Raw genomic sequence first — 16,822 nt, 5'->3', positions numbered from 1 at the left:
CTGAGAGACCTGGTGTTTTTGTGCACGAATCATAGAAAGTGGATGTGTAGGTGCAGCATATGATAAGAAAGGCAAGTGGAGTTCTGAAATTTATTGTAAAAGGGCTGGATTATAAAAGTAAAGGAGTGTTGTTACAATTATATGAGGCACTGGAGGAGACCACATCAGTTTTGGTCTCCTTGAGAAAGGATGTGGTGGCACCGGAGGCAAATCGGAGTTTCACAAGGTTTCAGGATGAAAGGGCCTGCGTATGATGAGGTTGAATAGCTTAGGCTTGTACTTGTTGGAGTTCAGAAGAATTAGAGGGGATCTGATTGAGGTATATAACATGCTAAAGAGGATTAATAAGGCCGATGTTGACCAGATGTTCTCCTTGTGGGACAGTCTTGAATAAGAGATCATATATATAGATTGAAAGGAAGTAGGTTCAAAACTGAGATAAGGAGAAACTACGCTCTCAGAGGGTCGTGAATCTATGGAACTCACTGCCACAGCGTGCAGTGGAGGCTGAATCAATCAACAGATTCAAAACAGAAATACATATGTTTCTGATGTAAATCAGGCCTATGGGGAACAAACCGGAAAATAGAGGTGAGACCAGGATAAGATCAGGCATGTTCATGTTAAATGGTAGAGTAGGATTAAAGTGCTGAATTGTCTATTCCCGCTCCTAATTCCTACGTTCCTGTACCTTCTTCGGGAGCCCTTCATATTCACCAGCACGAATGCTGGGCAATGTTCTCCGACGTTCATCATGAGCTGCTTCTGCGTACAAATACACTGTAAGGAGAATGCAGGAACTATTAGAATAAACACAAGATGCAGAAGCAGTGAGCTGTCTTTTCTTTAGGGGTGTCCCTCACCACCCAGCCTCACAAGGAGCCACCCCTGCTGTATAATTCTCACAGTGAGTATACAGTATACCTTTAAAAGGCACAGTCTGTCAGTACACCCTTAAGAGACTCAGTAAAGTGGTGATATTAGGAATGGCATTAAACACAAAGCCAGAGATACATGCGGTGAAGGAGACCTGTAATTATGGATGACTTTAATTTGCATAGAGATCAGGCAAATCAAATTAATCGTAATGCCATACAGGAGGAATTCCTTGAGTGAATGAAGAGGGTTTGCTGGGCCAATACATTGAGCAAATAACTCAGTTTAAGACCATGTTCAACTGAGTACTATGCACTGAGATAGGAAAAATTGGTAATCAGAGATTGTGAGGGATCCTTTAAAGAATAGCATCATAATGTGATAGAATTCTCCACCAAAATGGACAGTGAGGTAATTGATCCTGACACTAGGGTCCTGAATCTTAATAAAGGAAACGATGGTGTGGGTTGGGTATGATGGATTCAGAAAGGTTACTAAAAAAAATGTCGGTGTATAGGCAATGGCAAACACTCAAAGAGCAAATGTGTGAACAATAAAAATTGTTTATCCCTGTCTGACAAGAATGGCCTAATCACGTCTTACAAGGGAAGTTAGAGATAGTATTAAATCAACTGAACTCACCACATAAGCATAGTGGCTACAAGATCAGGTCAAAGACTAGGAATACTGCAGCAAGTGATTCACCTCCGACTCCTCAAAGCCTGTCCATCATCTACAAGACAGGAGTGTGATGGAATACACCCCACTTACCTAGATTGGTGTAGCTCCAACAACACTCCAGAAGGTTGACACCATCCAGGACAAACCAGCCCACTGGATTGGCACAACATCCAAAAGAATCCACTCCCTCCACCCCTGATGCTCAGTAGTGGCAATGTGCAAGTTGCACTGCAGAAATTCACCCAAGATCCTCAGACAGCACCTTCTGAACCCATGACCACTTTCACCTAGAAGGACAAGGGCAGTAGAAAGATGGGAACACTATCACCTGCAAGTTCCTCTCCAAGCCACTCACCATCCTGTCTTGGAAATGTATTACTGTTCCTTCACTGTTGTTGGATTAAAATCCTGGAATTCCCTCCCTAATGACATTGTGGCTCAACCCACTGCAGGTGGACAGCAGCAGTTCAGTCACCAACTTCTCAAGGGCAATTAGTGACAAGGTAATAAATGCTGCAAGTCAGCAATGCCCACATCCCGCAAATGAATAAACAAAAGAGGCATGCAAATTGGCAAGAAGAAAACAATAGACCTGAAGATTGGGAGCAATTTGAAAGTCAGCAAAGGAGGACCAAGGGATGATTAAGAAGAGGAAAATAGAGTAATGACAGTAAGCTTAAAGAGGACATAAGATCTGATTTAAAAATTACAATTGGTATGTAAGCAGAAAAAGATTATAGAAAACTCATACATCCCTTAAAATCAGAAATGGGGCAATTTATAATCTGGAACAAAGAAATGGCTGACGAACTAAATTCATACTTTGTTGTCTTTAAAAGGTGGACACAAATAATGTACCAGAAATGATGAGGAACACAGGGTTAAATTAGTGGCAGTTACTGAAGCAAATCTGTATTAGTATAGAAATGGTGATGGACAAATTGATGGGATTGAAGACTGATACATCCCCAGGTCCTTATAATCAACTTTCCAGAGTACTTAAGGAAGTGACCATAAAAATTGTGGATGCATTGGAGGTCATCTTCCAAGATCCTTTAGACTCTGGCACAGTTCCTACAGAGTGGTGGGTAGCTAACCTAATCCTCCTATTTAAAAAGGGAGGTAGAGAGAAAACAGGGAATTAAATAGACTAGTGAATCTGACATTGGTAGTGGAGTAGATGCTAGAATCCTTTATCAAGGGTTTTATAGCACAACACTCAATAAACAGTGATAGAATCAGACACTGTCAGCATAGATGTACAAAGGGGAAATCATTCTTGAAAAATCTACTGGAATTCTTTGAGAATGTAACTCATAGAAGAGATGGGGGTGTCAGTGGACGTTGTTTATTCGGACTTTCAGAAGGCTTTTGACAAGGCCCCATGAAAGAAATTAATGTGTAAAATTAAAACATATAACACTGAGGTAGTGAGTTGAAATGGACTGAAAATTAGTTGGCAAACAGGAAGCAAAGCGTAGGAATAAAGGGGTGTTTCTCTGAATGGTAGGCAGTGACTTGTGGGATATTGTAGGGATCAGCACTAGGACCACAGCTATACATAACATATGTTAGTGATTTAGATGAGAGAGCTGCTCCTATCTTCAATGTCTCTTTGTTTCTATGTATGTATGTCAGTGTAGCTTTAAGAGACACAGAATATGAGATAGTAGGAGCTGCTGATCCTGGAGGCTGAGTTAACAAGGTGTGGAGCTGGGGGAAATGGAGGAGGGGAACAGGGCTCTGAAATAAATAGAGATGGGGGCGCGGTGATAGTAGGTAAATAGTGGAGTGGATAGGTGGGAGATAAGACGAACAGGTCAAAGAGGCAGAGAGGCTAGCAAAGGTAAGTATAGGTAGGAAGTGGCATTGGGGATTGGTCAGTGAGGAGGGAGGGGCAGATAGGTGGGAGAGAAGGTGGGCAGGTCAAGGACACTGGGATGAAAGGAGTTGCTGGTCTTGGGATGAAGTTGGGCATGGGGAGATTTTGAAGCTAGTAAAGTTCATATTGAGACCATTAGGTTGTAGGCTTCCAAGGCAGAATATGAGATGGTGTTCCTCCAGTTTCCAGGTGGCATCATTGTGACACTGGAGGTGGCCCAGGGTGGACATGTCAGAGCCACTTTAACTCCCTCTCCCACTCCATGTCCATCTGGGAGTTGGAGGGGGAGTTGAAGCGTCCATGTCCATCCTGGGCCTCAACACAGTATACACGTATGCTTTTATGAGACACAGTATGTTCTAATATCTTTAAAAGACATGGTAGGTAGGTATACCTTTAAGAGACACAGTATTTTGGTGTACCTTTATGCTGATGACATCACTGCACCATAGTGTGTAAGCTGAGGGTATAAAGATCTCAGATTCCATTTTACCTCAGGTTACTTGAAGCATGACACTCTACTGCAAATATGCTGCTGTGTTTTAAACTCAGTTTAATTTCAGATCAGGCACTTGTGTGCCTCAGGAATGTAATGATGTATAAAAGTAGTTAGATGTAACAGACCGAAATAAAACAAAGAATTACAGACACTGGAGATTTGAAACAAAAACACAAATTGCTGACAAAACTCAGAAGGTCTGGCAGCAACTTTGGGAAGAAAGCAGAGTTAATGTTTCCAGTCTGGTGACTGTTCATCACCTATTCTAATAAATATTCACCAGACTCAAAACTCCGCTTTCTTCTCAAAGTTGCTACCAGACCTTCTGAGTTTTGTCAGCAATTTGTGTTTTTGTTTCAAATCTCCAGTGTCCGTAATTCTTTGTTTTATTTCGGTCTGTTACATCTAACTACTTTTATACATCATGGGTAACTAGGCAGAGGTATTGAAGAATCCAATTGACATCTCTTACAACTATAGAAATTGTTGGCAAAACTCAGCAGTTCTGGCAGCGTCTGTAGGAAGAGTTTTGAGTCTGGTGAATATTAATTAGAATAGGTGATGAACAGTCACCAGACTGGAAACATTAACGCTGCTTTCTTCCTACAGATGCTGCCAGAACTGCTGAGTTTTGCCAACAATTTCTATAGTTGTAATAGATGTCAATTGGATTCTTCAATACCTCTGCCCAGTTGTTTTTTAAAATTATGGGAGATAATGCAATTATTGTGTTATCTGGTTAAAAAAAAACCTGTTCGAGGCAAAATCACAGCCGAACCTGTCCAGAGAGGAAAAAAAACAGTAAACCTTGTGAATGGTGTAGATTGATTTGACTTACTTTGTATACCTCAGAACAGTGGTCCAGTATGGCCAGTACATTCATGTCCAAATCTTACTGTTTCTTTACTGGATTATTCTCTGGGCAATTGTTAGGGTGCAGCTGGGATGACAACTATTGAGTTGAGACCATGTTGTTCAGGAGTACGGTTTCCCTGTGTCCCTGGCCCAGCAAATAGTACAGCTGTTATCAAGACCCCTGAAACCACCCATCCCCCGATACAATCAAAGTCAATATTTACAGCAAACACATGGTACTCGAGACTAAGTGGAAAGTACATGTGTGAAGACAGAGGCACCTGCAGCAGTACACAACCAACACCCGCAGACAGATTTAACAAACAAGATAGACACCGACACACAAACAAACACAGACATAAGCACACACACACTGGCACAGGGACACATAGAGACAGATGCACAAATACATGCACAGAGGCATACACAGATGCACACACTGATGTACACATACAGTTAACTGGGGAAATGGCACAGTTGGTGTGTCTGGAGATCTGTTTCAGTGTTCTGTTTTCCATCATAATATCAGAAACCTGCACATAGGAATAGAGACTGTTTATCCAATGCTACAATTGACATTAAATTTGAGAGTCATAGAGATCAATAGCACAGAAAAAGGCTCTTTGGCCAATCATGTCCAAGGACCTAACTATTCTAATCCCATAGTCACTTGGCATCGCAAGTGCACTTCGAAATACTTCCTAAATGTTATGGGAGTTTCTGCCATTACACCCCTCACAGGCAGTGATGTTCAGATTCTACCACCCTCTCAGTTTTTTCTCACATTGCCACTAAATCTTCCGCCCTTTGCCTTAAATCTATGCCCCAGGTCATTGAATCCCACTATCAAGGGCAAGATTTTTTTTCCCTGTTTACCTCATCTGAGTTTCTGATAATTTAACGTATCTTAATCATGGCCCCCTCAATCTCCTCTATTCTAAGGAAAATAACCCTAATTCTATTCAATCTCACCTCAGAACTGAAACTCTCCAGCCCAAGCAACATCCTGGTAAATCTCCTTCACACCCTTTTTAGTGCTATCACATCCCACCTATAAAGTGAATTCCAGAACTGAACACAATACTCTAGCTATGTCCCAATCAACATTTTTTACAGTTCCAGCATAACCTCCTGTTCTTAAACCCATGCCTCAGCTAATAAAGGCAAGTATCCCATTTGTCTTTTTAACCACTTTATCCACCTATTCTGACATCTTAAAAGGACTGGTGAACATGCATACTAAGGTCCCTCTGATTTCAGTGCTTCCCAGCGTTCATCATGTATTCCCTTGCCTTGTTTGTCTCGCCCAATTTTACATTTAGTTAGATTAAATTCCATTCTATTAAGTGACAAAGAGATATACAGTCACTGTTGAGAGGAAACACTCTGACAAATGGAGTTCAATGCAGAGAAGAGAATAATCATCCACTTTAGATCCAACAGAGACAAATATTTAAATGTCAAACACTGTACAGCACAGGGACATTACAGAAATTACCAAAGGTGAGTTTGCAGGTATAAAGCAACACTGGAAATGTTTTAATTTCAATGGTCCTGGAATATCAAAGGGAGTTTGTGTGTTCTAATTGTAGCTTTAGGCTTCCTTCAGAATCCTGAGTTCAGTTCCAGGTGCTGACCATCGAGCACAATCTTAACGAGTGAAAAAATGGGTGTGTTAGTGTGAAAGCGTGCGTCAAAATGAGATTGTGCATATGTGTGAGGTAGATTGGAAGGTAGATTATAGGGACAGGCAGATGAGACTTGTAGCAGACTTGTGTTTCCTTTAAGGGCTAGTAAGACCATAAGACTATAAGACATAGGAGCAGAAATTAGGTCATTTGGCCCACAGAGTCAACTCCACCATTCCATCATGGCTGATAAGTTCCTCAACCCCAAACTCCCGCTTTCTCCCCGTAACCCTTGATCCCCCTTGATAATCAAGAACCTATCTAGTAGTAGGGAAGATGACCTGACTGATGTAAAATGATAAAGGGATTTGGGTAGATTACAAAGAATCTATTTCCTCTATTAAAATGATCTGGAATAAAGGGCATAACCGTAGAAGTAAAACCACCTTGGTTGCACGGGGCTGCTCTAAGATGACTGGTGGTGGTTTAACCTAAAGGTCACCATGCCTCAGTTGGTGGATGAAGGTGAGAAGGTAAGACATCATGGTAACCTCACCTAGTGCAGGAATTAAACCCATCCACTCCTGGATTGTTGGTTTACAATACAGCCAACTGAGCTATACCAACTCCCAAGCACTCCATGCTTGCTGGTTTAAGGATAGACTTCGGCAATACCACTTCAAACAAAGGGTTATGGAAATTTGAAATTCTATCCCTCCCCATCTCCGTCCCTTGTCTTCATCTCCATCTCTACCAGGCTATGGACACACAGAGCCATTGACATTTTCAAAAGGATGGGATATTTATTTGGCAAGATCTGGGCAATCAGCACAGAATACCCAATCTCATTTTGACACACACACACACACACACACACACACACACACACACACACACACACGCACTCTCCCTCATATACTCATGTACAAACTCCCACTAAAACACTCACTCTCTCTTTCTTACATTTGCAATCCAACAAACACTCCCTTACACACATTTGGGCCATCGCGCAGACATCCCACTCCACAGATACACACATTCACACACACACATGTGTAGGCCAACATTGTACACATTGGACCTCTTATGATTTGTTATCCTCAAAAGCACTCACCGGGCACTTCCAGTTTTTCTGCAAGCCGTTTGCCGAACTCATTTGCACACCAAACACATTCGTCCATATCAACATTCCGGACTGGAATAAAGGGACAAACATCCAGAGCACCTAATCTGGGATGTTCACCTAACAGCAAAAATCGTCAAATTAAAATCAAAGCAGTTTGAAATTCTTAACCATCCAAAATGGTACACTTGGAAAAGAACAAAAGCAAAATTGAAACATTGAGAATAACAGACTAATTCCAAGTTAGGGGATTTTTTAAATTACCCAATTCCAAATCAATATCGCATAGGGATTCTATGCCCCTTGCCCAAAAAGAGAGAATCTAACCACTGTCCTTTGACATCCAATTGCATTACAATTACTGAAATCCCCCCTACCCCCTCTATTGCATCCTGGGGGTGTTAACACTGACCAGAAACTCAACTGGGCCTGCTGTATAAATATCAAAATAAAAAGAAATTGTGGATGCTAGAAATCTGAAACAAATAAAAACGAATTACTGGAGAAACTCAGCAGGTGTGGCAATATCTGCAGGGAGAAAATATTGGAAACATTGAGTCCTGTGGCCCTTCTTCAGAACTGGTAGCAACTAGGAAAAGGAACTCCTAACAGGGGGTGGGGAAGAGAAATGTGGGTATGTAGATGGGGAGAGAGAATTAAAAAAAAGTGGGCAGATAAGAGACTTGTTGCTGTAGTAAACCAGGAAGAAGTGACACTAGATAGGTTCTGCTGGAAAGTGACAATGGTGGCTAGGGCCTGCCCCCTCTGACACCACATAGAACATAGAACATAGAACATAGAACAGTACAGCACAGAACAGGCCCTTCAGCCCACAATGTTGTGCCGACCATTGATCCTCATGGATGCACCCTCAAATTTCTGTGACCATATGCATGTCCAGCAGTCTCTTAAATGACCCCAATGACCTTGCTTCCACAACTGCTGCTGGCAACGCATTCCATGCTCTCACAACTCTCTGCGTAAAGAACCTGCCTCTGACATCCCCTCTATACTTTCCACCAACCAGCTTAAAACTATGACCCCTCGTGCTAGCCATTTCTGCCCTGGGAAATAGTCTCTGGCTATCGACTCTATCTATGCCTCTCATTATCTTGTATACCTCAATTAGGTCCCCTCTCCTCCTCCTTTTCTCCAATGAAAAGAGACCGAGCTCAGTCAACCTCTCTTCATAAGATAAGCCCTCCAGTCCAGGCAGCATCCTGGTAAACCTCCTCTGAACCCTCTCCAAAGCATCCACATCTTTCCTATAATAGGGCGCCCAGAACTGGACGCAGTATTCCAAGTGCGGTCTAACCAAAGTTTTATAGAGCTGCAACAAGATGTCACGACTCTTAAACTCAATCCCCCTGTTAATGAAAGCCAAAACACCATATGCTTTCTTAACAACCCTGTCCACTTGGGTGGCCATTTTAAGGGATCTATGTATCTGCACACCAAGATCCCTCTGTTCCTCCACGCTGCCAAGAATCCTATCCTTAATCCTGTACTCAGCTTTCAAATTCGACCTTCCAAAATGCATCACCTCGCATTTATCCAGGTTGAACTCCATCTGCCACCTCTCAGCCCATCTCTGCATCCTGTCAATGTCCCGCTGCAGCCTACAACAGCCCTCTACACTGTCAACGACACCTCCGACCTTTGTGTCGTCTGCAAACTTGCTGACCCATCCTTCAATTCCCTCGTCCAAGTCATTAATAAAAATTACAAACAGTAGAGGCCCAAGGACAGAGCCCTGTGGAACCCCACTCACCACTGACTTCCAGGCAGAATATTTTCCTTCTACTACCACTCGCTGTCTTCTGTTGGCCAGCCAATTCTGTATCCAAGCAGCTAAGTTCCCCTGTATCCCATTCCTCCTGACCTTCTGAATGAGCCTTCCATGGGGAACCTTATCAAATGCCTTACTGAAGTCCATATACACCACATCCACAGCTTGACCCTCATCAACCTTACTAGTCACATCCTCAAAAAACTCGATAAGGTTTGTAAGGCATGACCTACCCCTCACAAAGCCGTGTTGACATGATTGAAGGTTGCCATGGAGACAGGTTGTATAATTAACAAGATGTGCAGTGGAAACTGGTGTGAGAAATACACCCACAATCCCGCAGAGAGACCCCTCCAATCAACCCCTTGGAAAGGACAGCTCATCAAAATATAGGAGGTTTCAGCCTCTTGTGGGTATTTCAAAACTTGATGGTCTAAACCTAGGCCTGCACACTACTTAAATCAGACCCACGTATGTCTGCCAATGAAGGGTGTAAAAGGAGCTGTTTAAATCCATACCCAATGTGCATGGAATTTATCCTGAATCAATCACAGACAGGAAAGGTCATTATTATCTAGCAAGATTTGTCAAGGGTCATGATTCTGAGCTGAGGCACTGTCAGAGTTCATCACACACACTAGGCTTGTCATAATGTGTTTCAGCTTAAAGTAAGTTGTCATATAAACATTGCCCTTTTGTGCTTGCACTTACCTATGCGCCAATGTTGACAGACTGAATTTGGGTCCACAGGATTGTGTGGAACAGGAATGCTAAGGAACACAGTCCTGTGGAAACCAAAAGAACTGTGGATGCTGTTCCGAGGAAGGGTCACCGGATCCCAAACGTTAACTCTGTTTTCTCCTTCACAGATGGTGACAGACCTGCTGAACTTTTCCAGCAACTATGTTTACAGTCTTATGGAAAACTCCTGACCTCATTACAGCACTGGTCCAAACATGGATAAATGAGCTGGATTCCAGAGAATGTGGTGAGAGTGACAGCCCTGATATCAAGGCTGCATTAGACTGAGTGTGGGATCAAGGAGCCCTAGCAAAACTGGAATCAATGGGTGTCAGGGGGTGAACTGTCCAGGGTGGGACTCATACCTTACACATAGGAAGATGGTCATAGTTTTTGGAGGTCAATCATCTCAGCTCCAGGACATCTTTGAAGGAGCTCCTCAGGGTAGTGTCCTTGGCCCAACAATCTTCAGCTGCTTCATCAACGTCCTTCCCTCCATCATAAGGTCAGAAGTGGGGATGCACAATGTTCATCACCATTCATGACTCCTCAGATACTGAAGAAGTCTGTGTTCAATTGCAACAAGATCTGGACAATATTCAGGCTTGGGCTAATAAGTGGCAAATGACATTTGCACCACACAAATGCCAAGCTATGACCATCACCAATAAGAGACAATCTAACCACCACACCTTGACATTCAATGTGTTGCCATCATTGTATCCTCTACTATTTACATCCTGGGGGTTATCATTGACCAGAAACTCAACTGGACTTACTGCATAAACATAGTGGCTACAAGAGCAGATCAGAAGCTAGGAATACTGCAGTGAGTAACTTACCTCCTGACTCCTGAAAGCCTGTCCACCATCTACAAGGCACAAGCCAGGAATGTGACAGAATACTCTCCACTTGCCTGGATGAATGCAGCCCCAACCACACTCAAGCAGCTTGACACCATCCAGGATAAAACATCCCCCTTGATTGGCACAAATCCACAAGAATCCATGCCCTCCACCACTGATGCTCAGCAGCAGCAGTGTGCATTATCTACAAGATGCACTGCAGTGATTCACCAAAATTTCTCTGACAGTGTCTTCCAAACCCGTGACCAGTTCCATCTGGAAGGACAAGGATAGCAGAAATATGGGAACACCACCACCTCTAAGTTCACCTCCAAGCCACTCACCATCCTGGCTTGAAAATATATCATGTTCCTTCACTGCTGCTAAGTCAAAATCCTGGAATTACCTTTCTAATGGCATTACGGGTCAATGTACAGCAGGTGATCAAGAATTCAGCTCACCACCACCTTCTCAAGGGCAACTAGGAATGGGCAAGAAATTCTGGCCAGCCAGCGATGTGCACATCCCACAAATGAATAGAAAAAAACATTGTTGGTGAGGAGCATACTTCAGGCTGGATAGAACATAGAACATAGAACATTACAGCGCAGTACAGGCCCTTCGGCCCTTGATGTTGCGCCAACATGTGAAACCAATCGGAAGTCCATCTAACCTACACTATTTCATTATCATCCATATGTTCATCCGATGACCGATTAAATGCCCTTAAAGTTGGCAATTGTAAACACTGTAGGGGAAGAGGAGTCCTCAATCCTCAACTCCTCCTTTAGCATCGGTGCTACTGATCAACCAGGCAGGCGTCACTTGTCTGACAAGTCACCCACCAGCTCACCTCTGTGCATAGTCATGTCGATGAGGTCAAAGGCCACTTGTGCAGCATTCAGTGCTCCCTCCACCACAGCCTCAGGAGAACCAACAAACGTATAAACTGTCCGGTTAGTGGAAGGACCAGGATCCACATCTAACAGAGAACAGCCATCAGTCCTTGAAATAGCATCTGCGATAGCATCAATAACCTAGCAGTGAGAATTAATGGGGAGAAACAGTTACAGCTAAAACACATCAAACAAAAATGTAGGGACATATAAAACTGGAGAGGTATACAAGTCAAACACTGAATAAAAACCAAAAGAACTGTGGATACTGTAAAGCAGAAACAAAATTAGAAGTTGCTGGAAAAGCTCAGCAGGTCTGGGAGCATCTGTGCATCAAAAGTCGGAGTTAACGTTTTGGGTCCAGTGACAATTCCTCAGAACAGGTGGTCAGGAGGGTCATTGAACCCAAAATATTAACTCTGATTTTTGATGCACAGATGTTGCCAGACCTGCTGAGTTTTTCCAGCAACTCCTGTTTTTATACAAGTCAGACACATTGTCTCAACAAATCCAAGACACACAAGTTGGCACCTTGTATGTTGTTATGATGCCAGATGCTGTTAATATATAGACAGGTCTGATCCCAGGGGGAAAACGAGCTTGTCAGAATTCTTATCTTTTGTTTTGAGGCAATGTTTGTGGAGAATAGCAACTGTAGACAACTACCTACGAATGTTCTTTTGGGAACAGGCCTGCACATGGATCCAAACATAGTGTGCTATCACATGTGATGTCATCGTACACATGCAGTCATGTGCATGCGGAGGGTAACGTGTGCAATTGGAAGTATTTGTGCAGATGTTGGTGTGGAGGTGTGGGTGTGGGGTTGTTGGTGTGGGTGTTGGTATGTGGACGTGGGTGCATGGGCAGATATGTGGGTGTGAGTTTGTGGGTATGGGCACGCGGGTGTTGGCATATAGGTAGGGGTGTGGGTGTGTGTAAGAGTGTGGTCTGGATAGAGGGATGTGCCTGTGGGTGACATTGGGGAGACAAGGTGGGCTCATGGCCCAGAAGATCGCCTGCCTGTCTGTCTTCTTCCATGCTTCCCACCAGCCTCCCTTCCTCCCTCTTCACCACCTGCCTCCCAAATCCCTTCCCAAACCCCATCTCCATTGCAGTTGTCTCAGACGTGCTGATGCTACTTCCTCAAGTCCAGATTTCTGCACCACCCAACCACAGACCCCAACACTTCCCTCCACTCTTGCACTCGCCCCCAACCCCACAGAATTCCTGCCGTGGCAGACGCTGAGAGAATTGCATTGGAAATTGAGAATTCTGTTTGAAATTCCCCAGTACCTATAATTTTTGGAAATTCTCCATTTAAATCAGAGGTCTTAGAGAGTTCACTGCAGTTAGGCAAATAATTACTCAGGAATAGTTAGATAATTAATATCCTGCTCTAACTCCCGGGTAACTATTAAACTGAAGCCTCGACCTCCACAAATTTCTTCCAATGATACCTTACCCTGACCTCTTACATCCCTTGGATCCTGGCCTGAAACTCCCCTCACCACTTGGGACATGAAATCCCAGAACCCACCAATGGACATGAGAATCTTCCCTCTTTCCCCAGTAAACATCAGACCTCCTCTCCCTCTGGGATCTGATTCCTCTGCCTCAAGCTGACAAACCCCTCTCCATCACAGAATCATATGTACAGAAGAGGCCTTTCAGCCCATGAGTCCGTACAGCCAAAAATATCTACGCTTGCCTACATTGGGCCTATAGCCTTGAATGTTATGACACTTCAAGTGCCCCTCCAAGTACTTTTTATAGGTTGTGATGTTTCTTGTCTCAACTCCACTCCTGGGCACTGCATCCCAGATCCCACTGTCCTCTGGGTAAATATCCTAACCCTAGCCCTATCCTCAAGTACCCTCTAAACCTCCTGCCTGATGACACCTCTTTCTCCCTCTGAGTCCTAACATCCCCTCTCTCTTTCTCTCCATCTGCGACCTGACGTACATTTTCTCTGTGTCTGTCTGGGACCTGACACACACACACAAACACACAAACACACAAACACACAAACACACACACACACACACACACACACACACACACACACACACACACTCGCGCTCTCTCTCTCTCTCTGGGAATTTGCACCTCTTGCAAAATCCAGCCTATCATTTGTTGGCTTTTCAAAGCCTGTCAGAGAAAGAACATCAGGAGAAGGTGGCTGTTTTGTTTGGTCCGGCATTGAGAGGCCATGGAGCACATTGACTTCTGTGGGTGGGGAAAGACTGGTTCTATGAAAGCTGAAGCCAGGGTGGGGTTGTTTCATGTGGGCTGGCTACCCACACTGCTGAACATTACCAGAATCGAGAGTGGAATAGGAATCCTGAAGCCAGGCCCTCCTTGTTCCCTGAATTAGCCCAACTCAGCAAAAGCTTAGGACCCTTGCTTTGCATTGTGGCACCGGGGCATAGTTTCTAATTACCTGATCAAATTCTGTAACCGTCTTCAACTTTCAATTATTCTAGGTATTGCACTGAGAAATGAACTGCAGAAAACCTGTTACCTAGTTGAAACAGGAGGAGCATATGTACATATTTATTCTGTTCTCAATGAACCAGAGCCCTGTGTATTCATATATGTATTGCATGTAGTTATTATATATAAGTAAATCATAGTGCCTATAGTATCACCTGCTGCATTCAATATAGCTACACCACTACCAATGAGAATCCACTTGCTATCTAATCAGTAGTCTCCTCTCATAAAATACAACTTTTTCTTGAACTTAGCATTCTTGCAAATTATCCTGATGAGTGGAAGATAATAAAACTTCAACAAAATATTATATAACTATAATTCCTGAGACCTGGTTCTAAACAGGCATGGCAGAGGGTGATTAAATAGTTAGAACATATAACATGGAACATTAAAGCACAGTACAGGCCCTTCAGCCCATAATGTCATGCTGGCCTATTATCCTACTAAGATCAATCTACCCTCCATACACTACATTTTACTATCCTCCATGTGCCTACCCAAGAGTCGCTTGAACGTCTCTAAAGAATCTGACTCCACTACCACTGCTGGCAGCACATTCCACACGCCCACCACTCTCTGCATAAAGAACATACTTCTGACATCTCCCCTATTTCTTCCTCCAATCACCTTAAAATTATGCCCCCTCATAATGGTCATTTCCACCCGAGGAAAAAGTCTCTGACTATCCACTTTATCTATGCCTCTCATCATCTTGTACACAAGATGTTAATATCTCTGGAATTTGTCCTCTTGTTAGAAATTGCATGTTGCGTCATATTGCAGTGCACATTGATTTTCCAACAGCACATTTTATGTGCAGTGTGGGGTGTATATGCTCATGTCTTTGGAAGTGAAAGGACAGTCTCATAATTCATAAGAAAGAGAATGAGATGTATAAAGAAAAGTATAGGTCAGAAAAACTGGGAGATTTTACTGAACCAAAACAAACAACTATTTTGAGCCTGGCTGGAATGTATTTTGAACTCTGGGAGGGATGTAACAGCTGCAGAGAGGCTGTAGAACAGATTGACTAGAAGAGATTTCAATGGAGCCCTTATAGAAACTTCAATCAATTGGAGAGGGCAATTGTCTTTCTCAGACCAAAGGAAGAGAAGAGATTAGATAAAGTTGATTAAGTGTTTTGATTAATCACTAGCCTTCAAAAACCAATTGGATATAAATATGGAAGAGAAAAAATTGCAGTGGGAAGGAGCAGGAAAGTAGAGCTAACATTTCAAAAAAGCTGGCAGGGTGTGATGGGCTGAATGATCACCATTGCCATGCTATTCTGGGCTGCTCCAGCACAAGTGACAGGTATCAGTGGGTGACAAAAAAAAAATCAGAAAAGGAATTCTGCCCATCTTGAATCTCCCTAACCTAGGAAACTAATATGTTTGAATCCTGAAATCCATTAATTTATTTCTGGCTGTGAAATAATGTTGGGATCACCTCTCATCAGCTTAAACTAATGCTGGTCTTACACTGTCTTCAGATAGATCTCTACATGCAGTCTTGGTGGGAGAGCTGGTAAATTACTGCACAACCACTAATCCCAGCCTTACCTCCTTATTCTGCCCATTGGAGAAATTTGGTACACACTCCACAAGCCGGACCATGATTATCCAACTATCTGTTAATTCCTGCAAAGAAGCAGATTGTAGTTAACCCTCCGCAGAGCACAGTGGCCGATTCACTCTGCACTTGCAGCTATTCATTATGACAATCCTTACCTTTAATGTATGTGTGCATGTGTCTGTGAGCTCATGTTACAGCCTCACTAATATTCTCACAGTCTATCAATGAGTTACTACAGGGACAGGGTCCTGACGCAACATCTGATTTACCGGATTGGTGGATACCATCACTTAAAGAAGCAGAACTCCACACAGTACCAAATTATAACATGAATTACTTTACTCCTAAGTTGGCCTTTCATTCATATGTTACATTTGCCCTTAGGCCTAGGTTAGGAACCAAGGCAAGCACCAAGAATCAGAGTGATCACATTAGCTCTGATGAAGACTCATCTGGACTCAAAATGTTAGCATTCTCTCTCTCCATGGATGTTGCCTGACCTGCTGTGATTTCCAACACTTTTTTTTCAGGACAGATTCTAGCATCTGCAGTAATTTGCTGCTACAAGAATCAGAGGGTTCTTGGTGCACATGTAAACTGGTCCCTTAAGTTATCAGGACAGGTGAATGAAGTGTTTAAGAAGGCATATGGGATACTTGCCTTCATTAGCTGAGGTATAAAGCTTTAGAGAAGGGAGGTTACGCTGGTGGCATATAAGATCAGAAGTTACACGACACCAGGTTACAGTCCAACAGATTTATTTGAAATTGCAAGCTTTCAGAACTCATGGTGGCTAGGAAAATATTGTTTTTTATGCAGAAAATGGGATTGGAGTAGGGGGTAAGAAGTAAATGATAGACTGAGATTGAGCCCAAAGACAGAGAACAGTTGGACAAAGGAGTGGAGAACGAGCAGGCTGGGGGTGTCATTACC

The 16,822-nt window shown here is 43.1% G+C and overlaps 1 protein-coding gene across 4 annotated transcripts in view; it reads right to left on the bottom strand.

Moving 5' to 3' along the window:
- ftcd (formimidoyltransferase cyclodeaminase) overlaps nucleotides 1-16,110 on the bottom strand; it is a 104,537-nt gene extending 88,427 nt beyond the window's left edge. For 2 of the 4 annotated variants that reach the window (XR_007247982.2, XR_007247983.2), the window contains exons 1-4: nucleotides 15,877-16,019; nucleotides 11,773-11,956; nucleotides 7,536-7,664; nucleotides 692-780 (exon numbers count right to left, since the gene is read on the bottom strand). Coding sequence is in view for 2 of the 4 variants with exons in the window: in XM_048535090.2 (XP_048391047.1) it covers nucleotides 692-780; nucleotides 7,536-7,664; nucleotides 11,773-11,956; nucleotides 15,877-15,930 (456 nt within the window). In the remaining 2 variants the exon portion in view is untranslated. Of the gene's footprint in view, nucleotides 1-691; nucleotides 781-7,535; nucleotides 7,665-11,772; nucleotides 11,957-15,876; nucleotides 16,020-16,044 lie in introns of those variants that run through there. The other 2 variants (XM_048535090.2, XM_059647014.1) reach the window with 2 other exon arrangements.
- Between the last annotated feature and the right edge of the window lie 712 nt (nucleotides 16,111-16,822).

This window comes from Stegostoma tigrinum, chromosome 7, assembly GCF_030684315.1.
Source record: "Stegostoma tigrinum isolate sSteTig4 chromosome 7, sSteTig4.hap1, whole genome shotgun sequence".
In the NCBI taxonomy this organism is placed as follows: Eukaryota; Metazoa; Chordata; class Chondrichthyes; order Orectolobiformes; family Stegostomatidae; genus Stegostoma; species Stegostoma tigrinum.
This window is presented reverse-complemented; position numbering and strand designations above follow the sequence as displayed.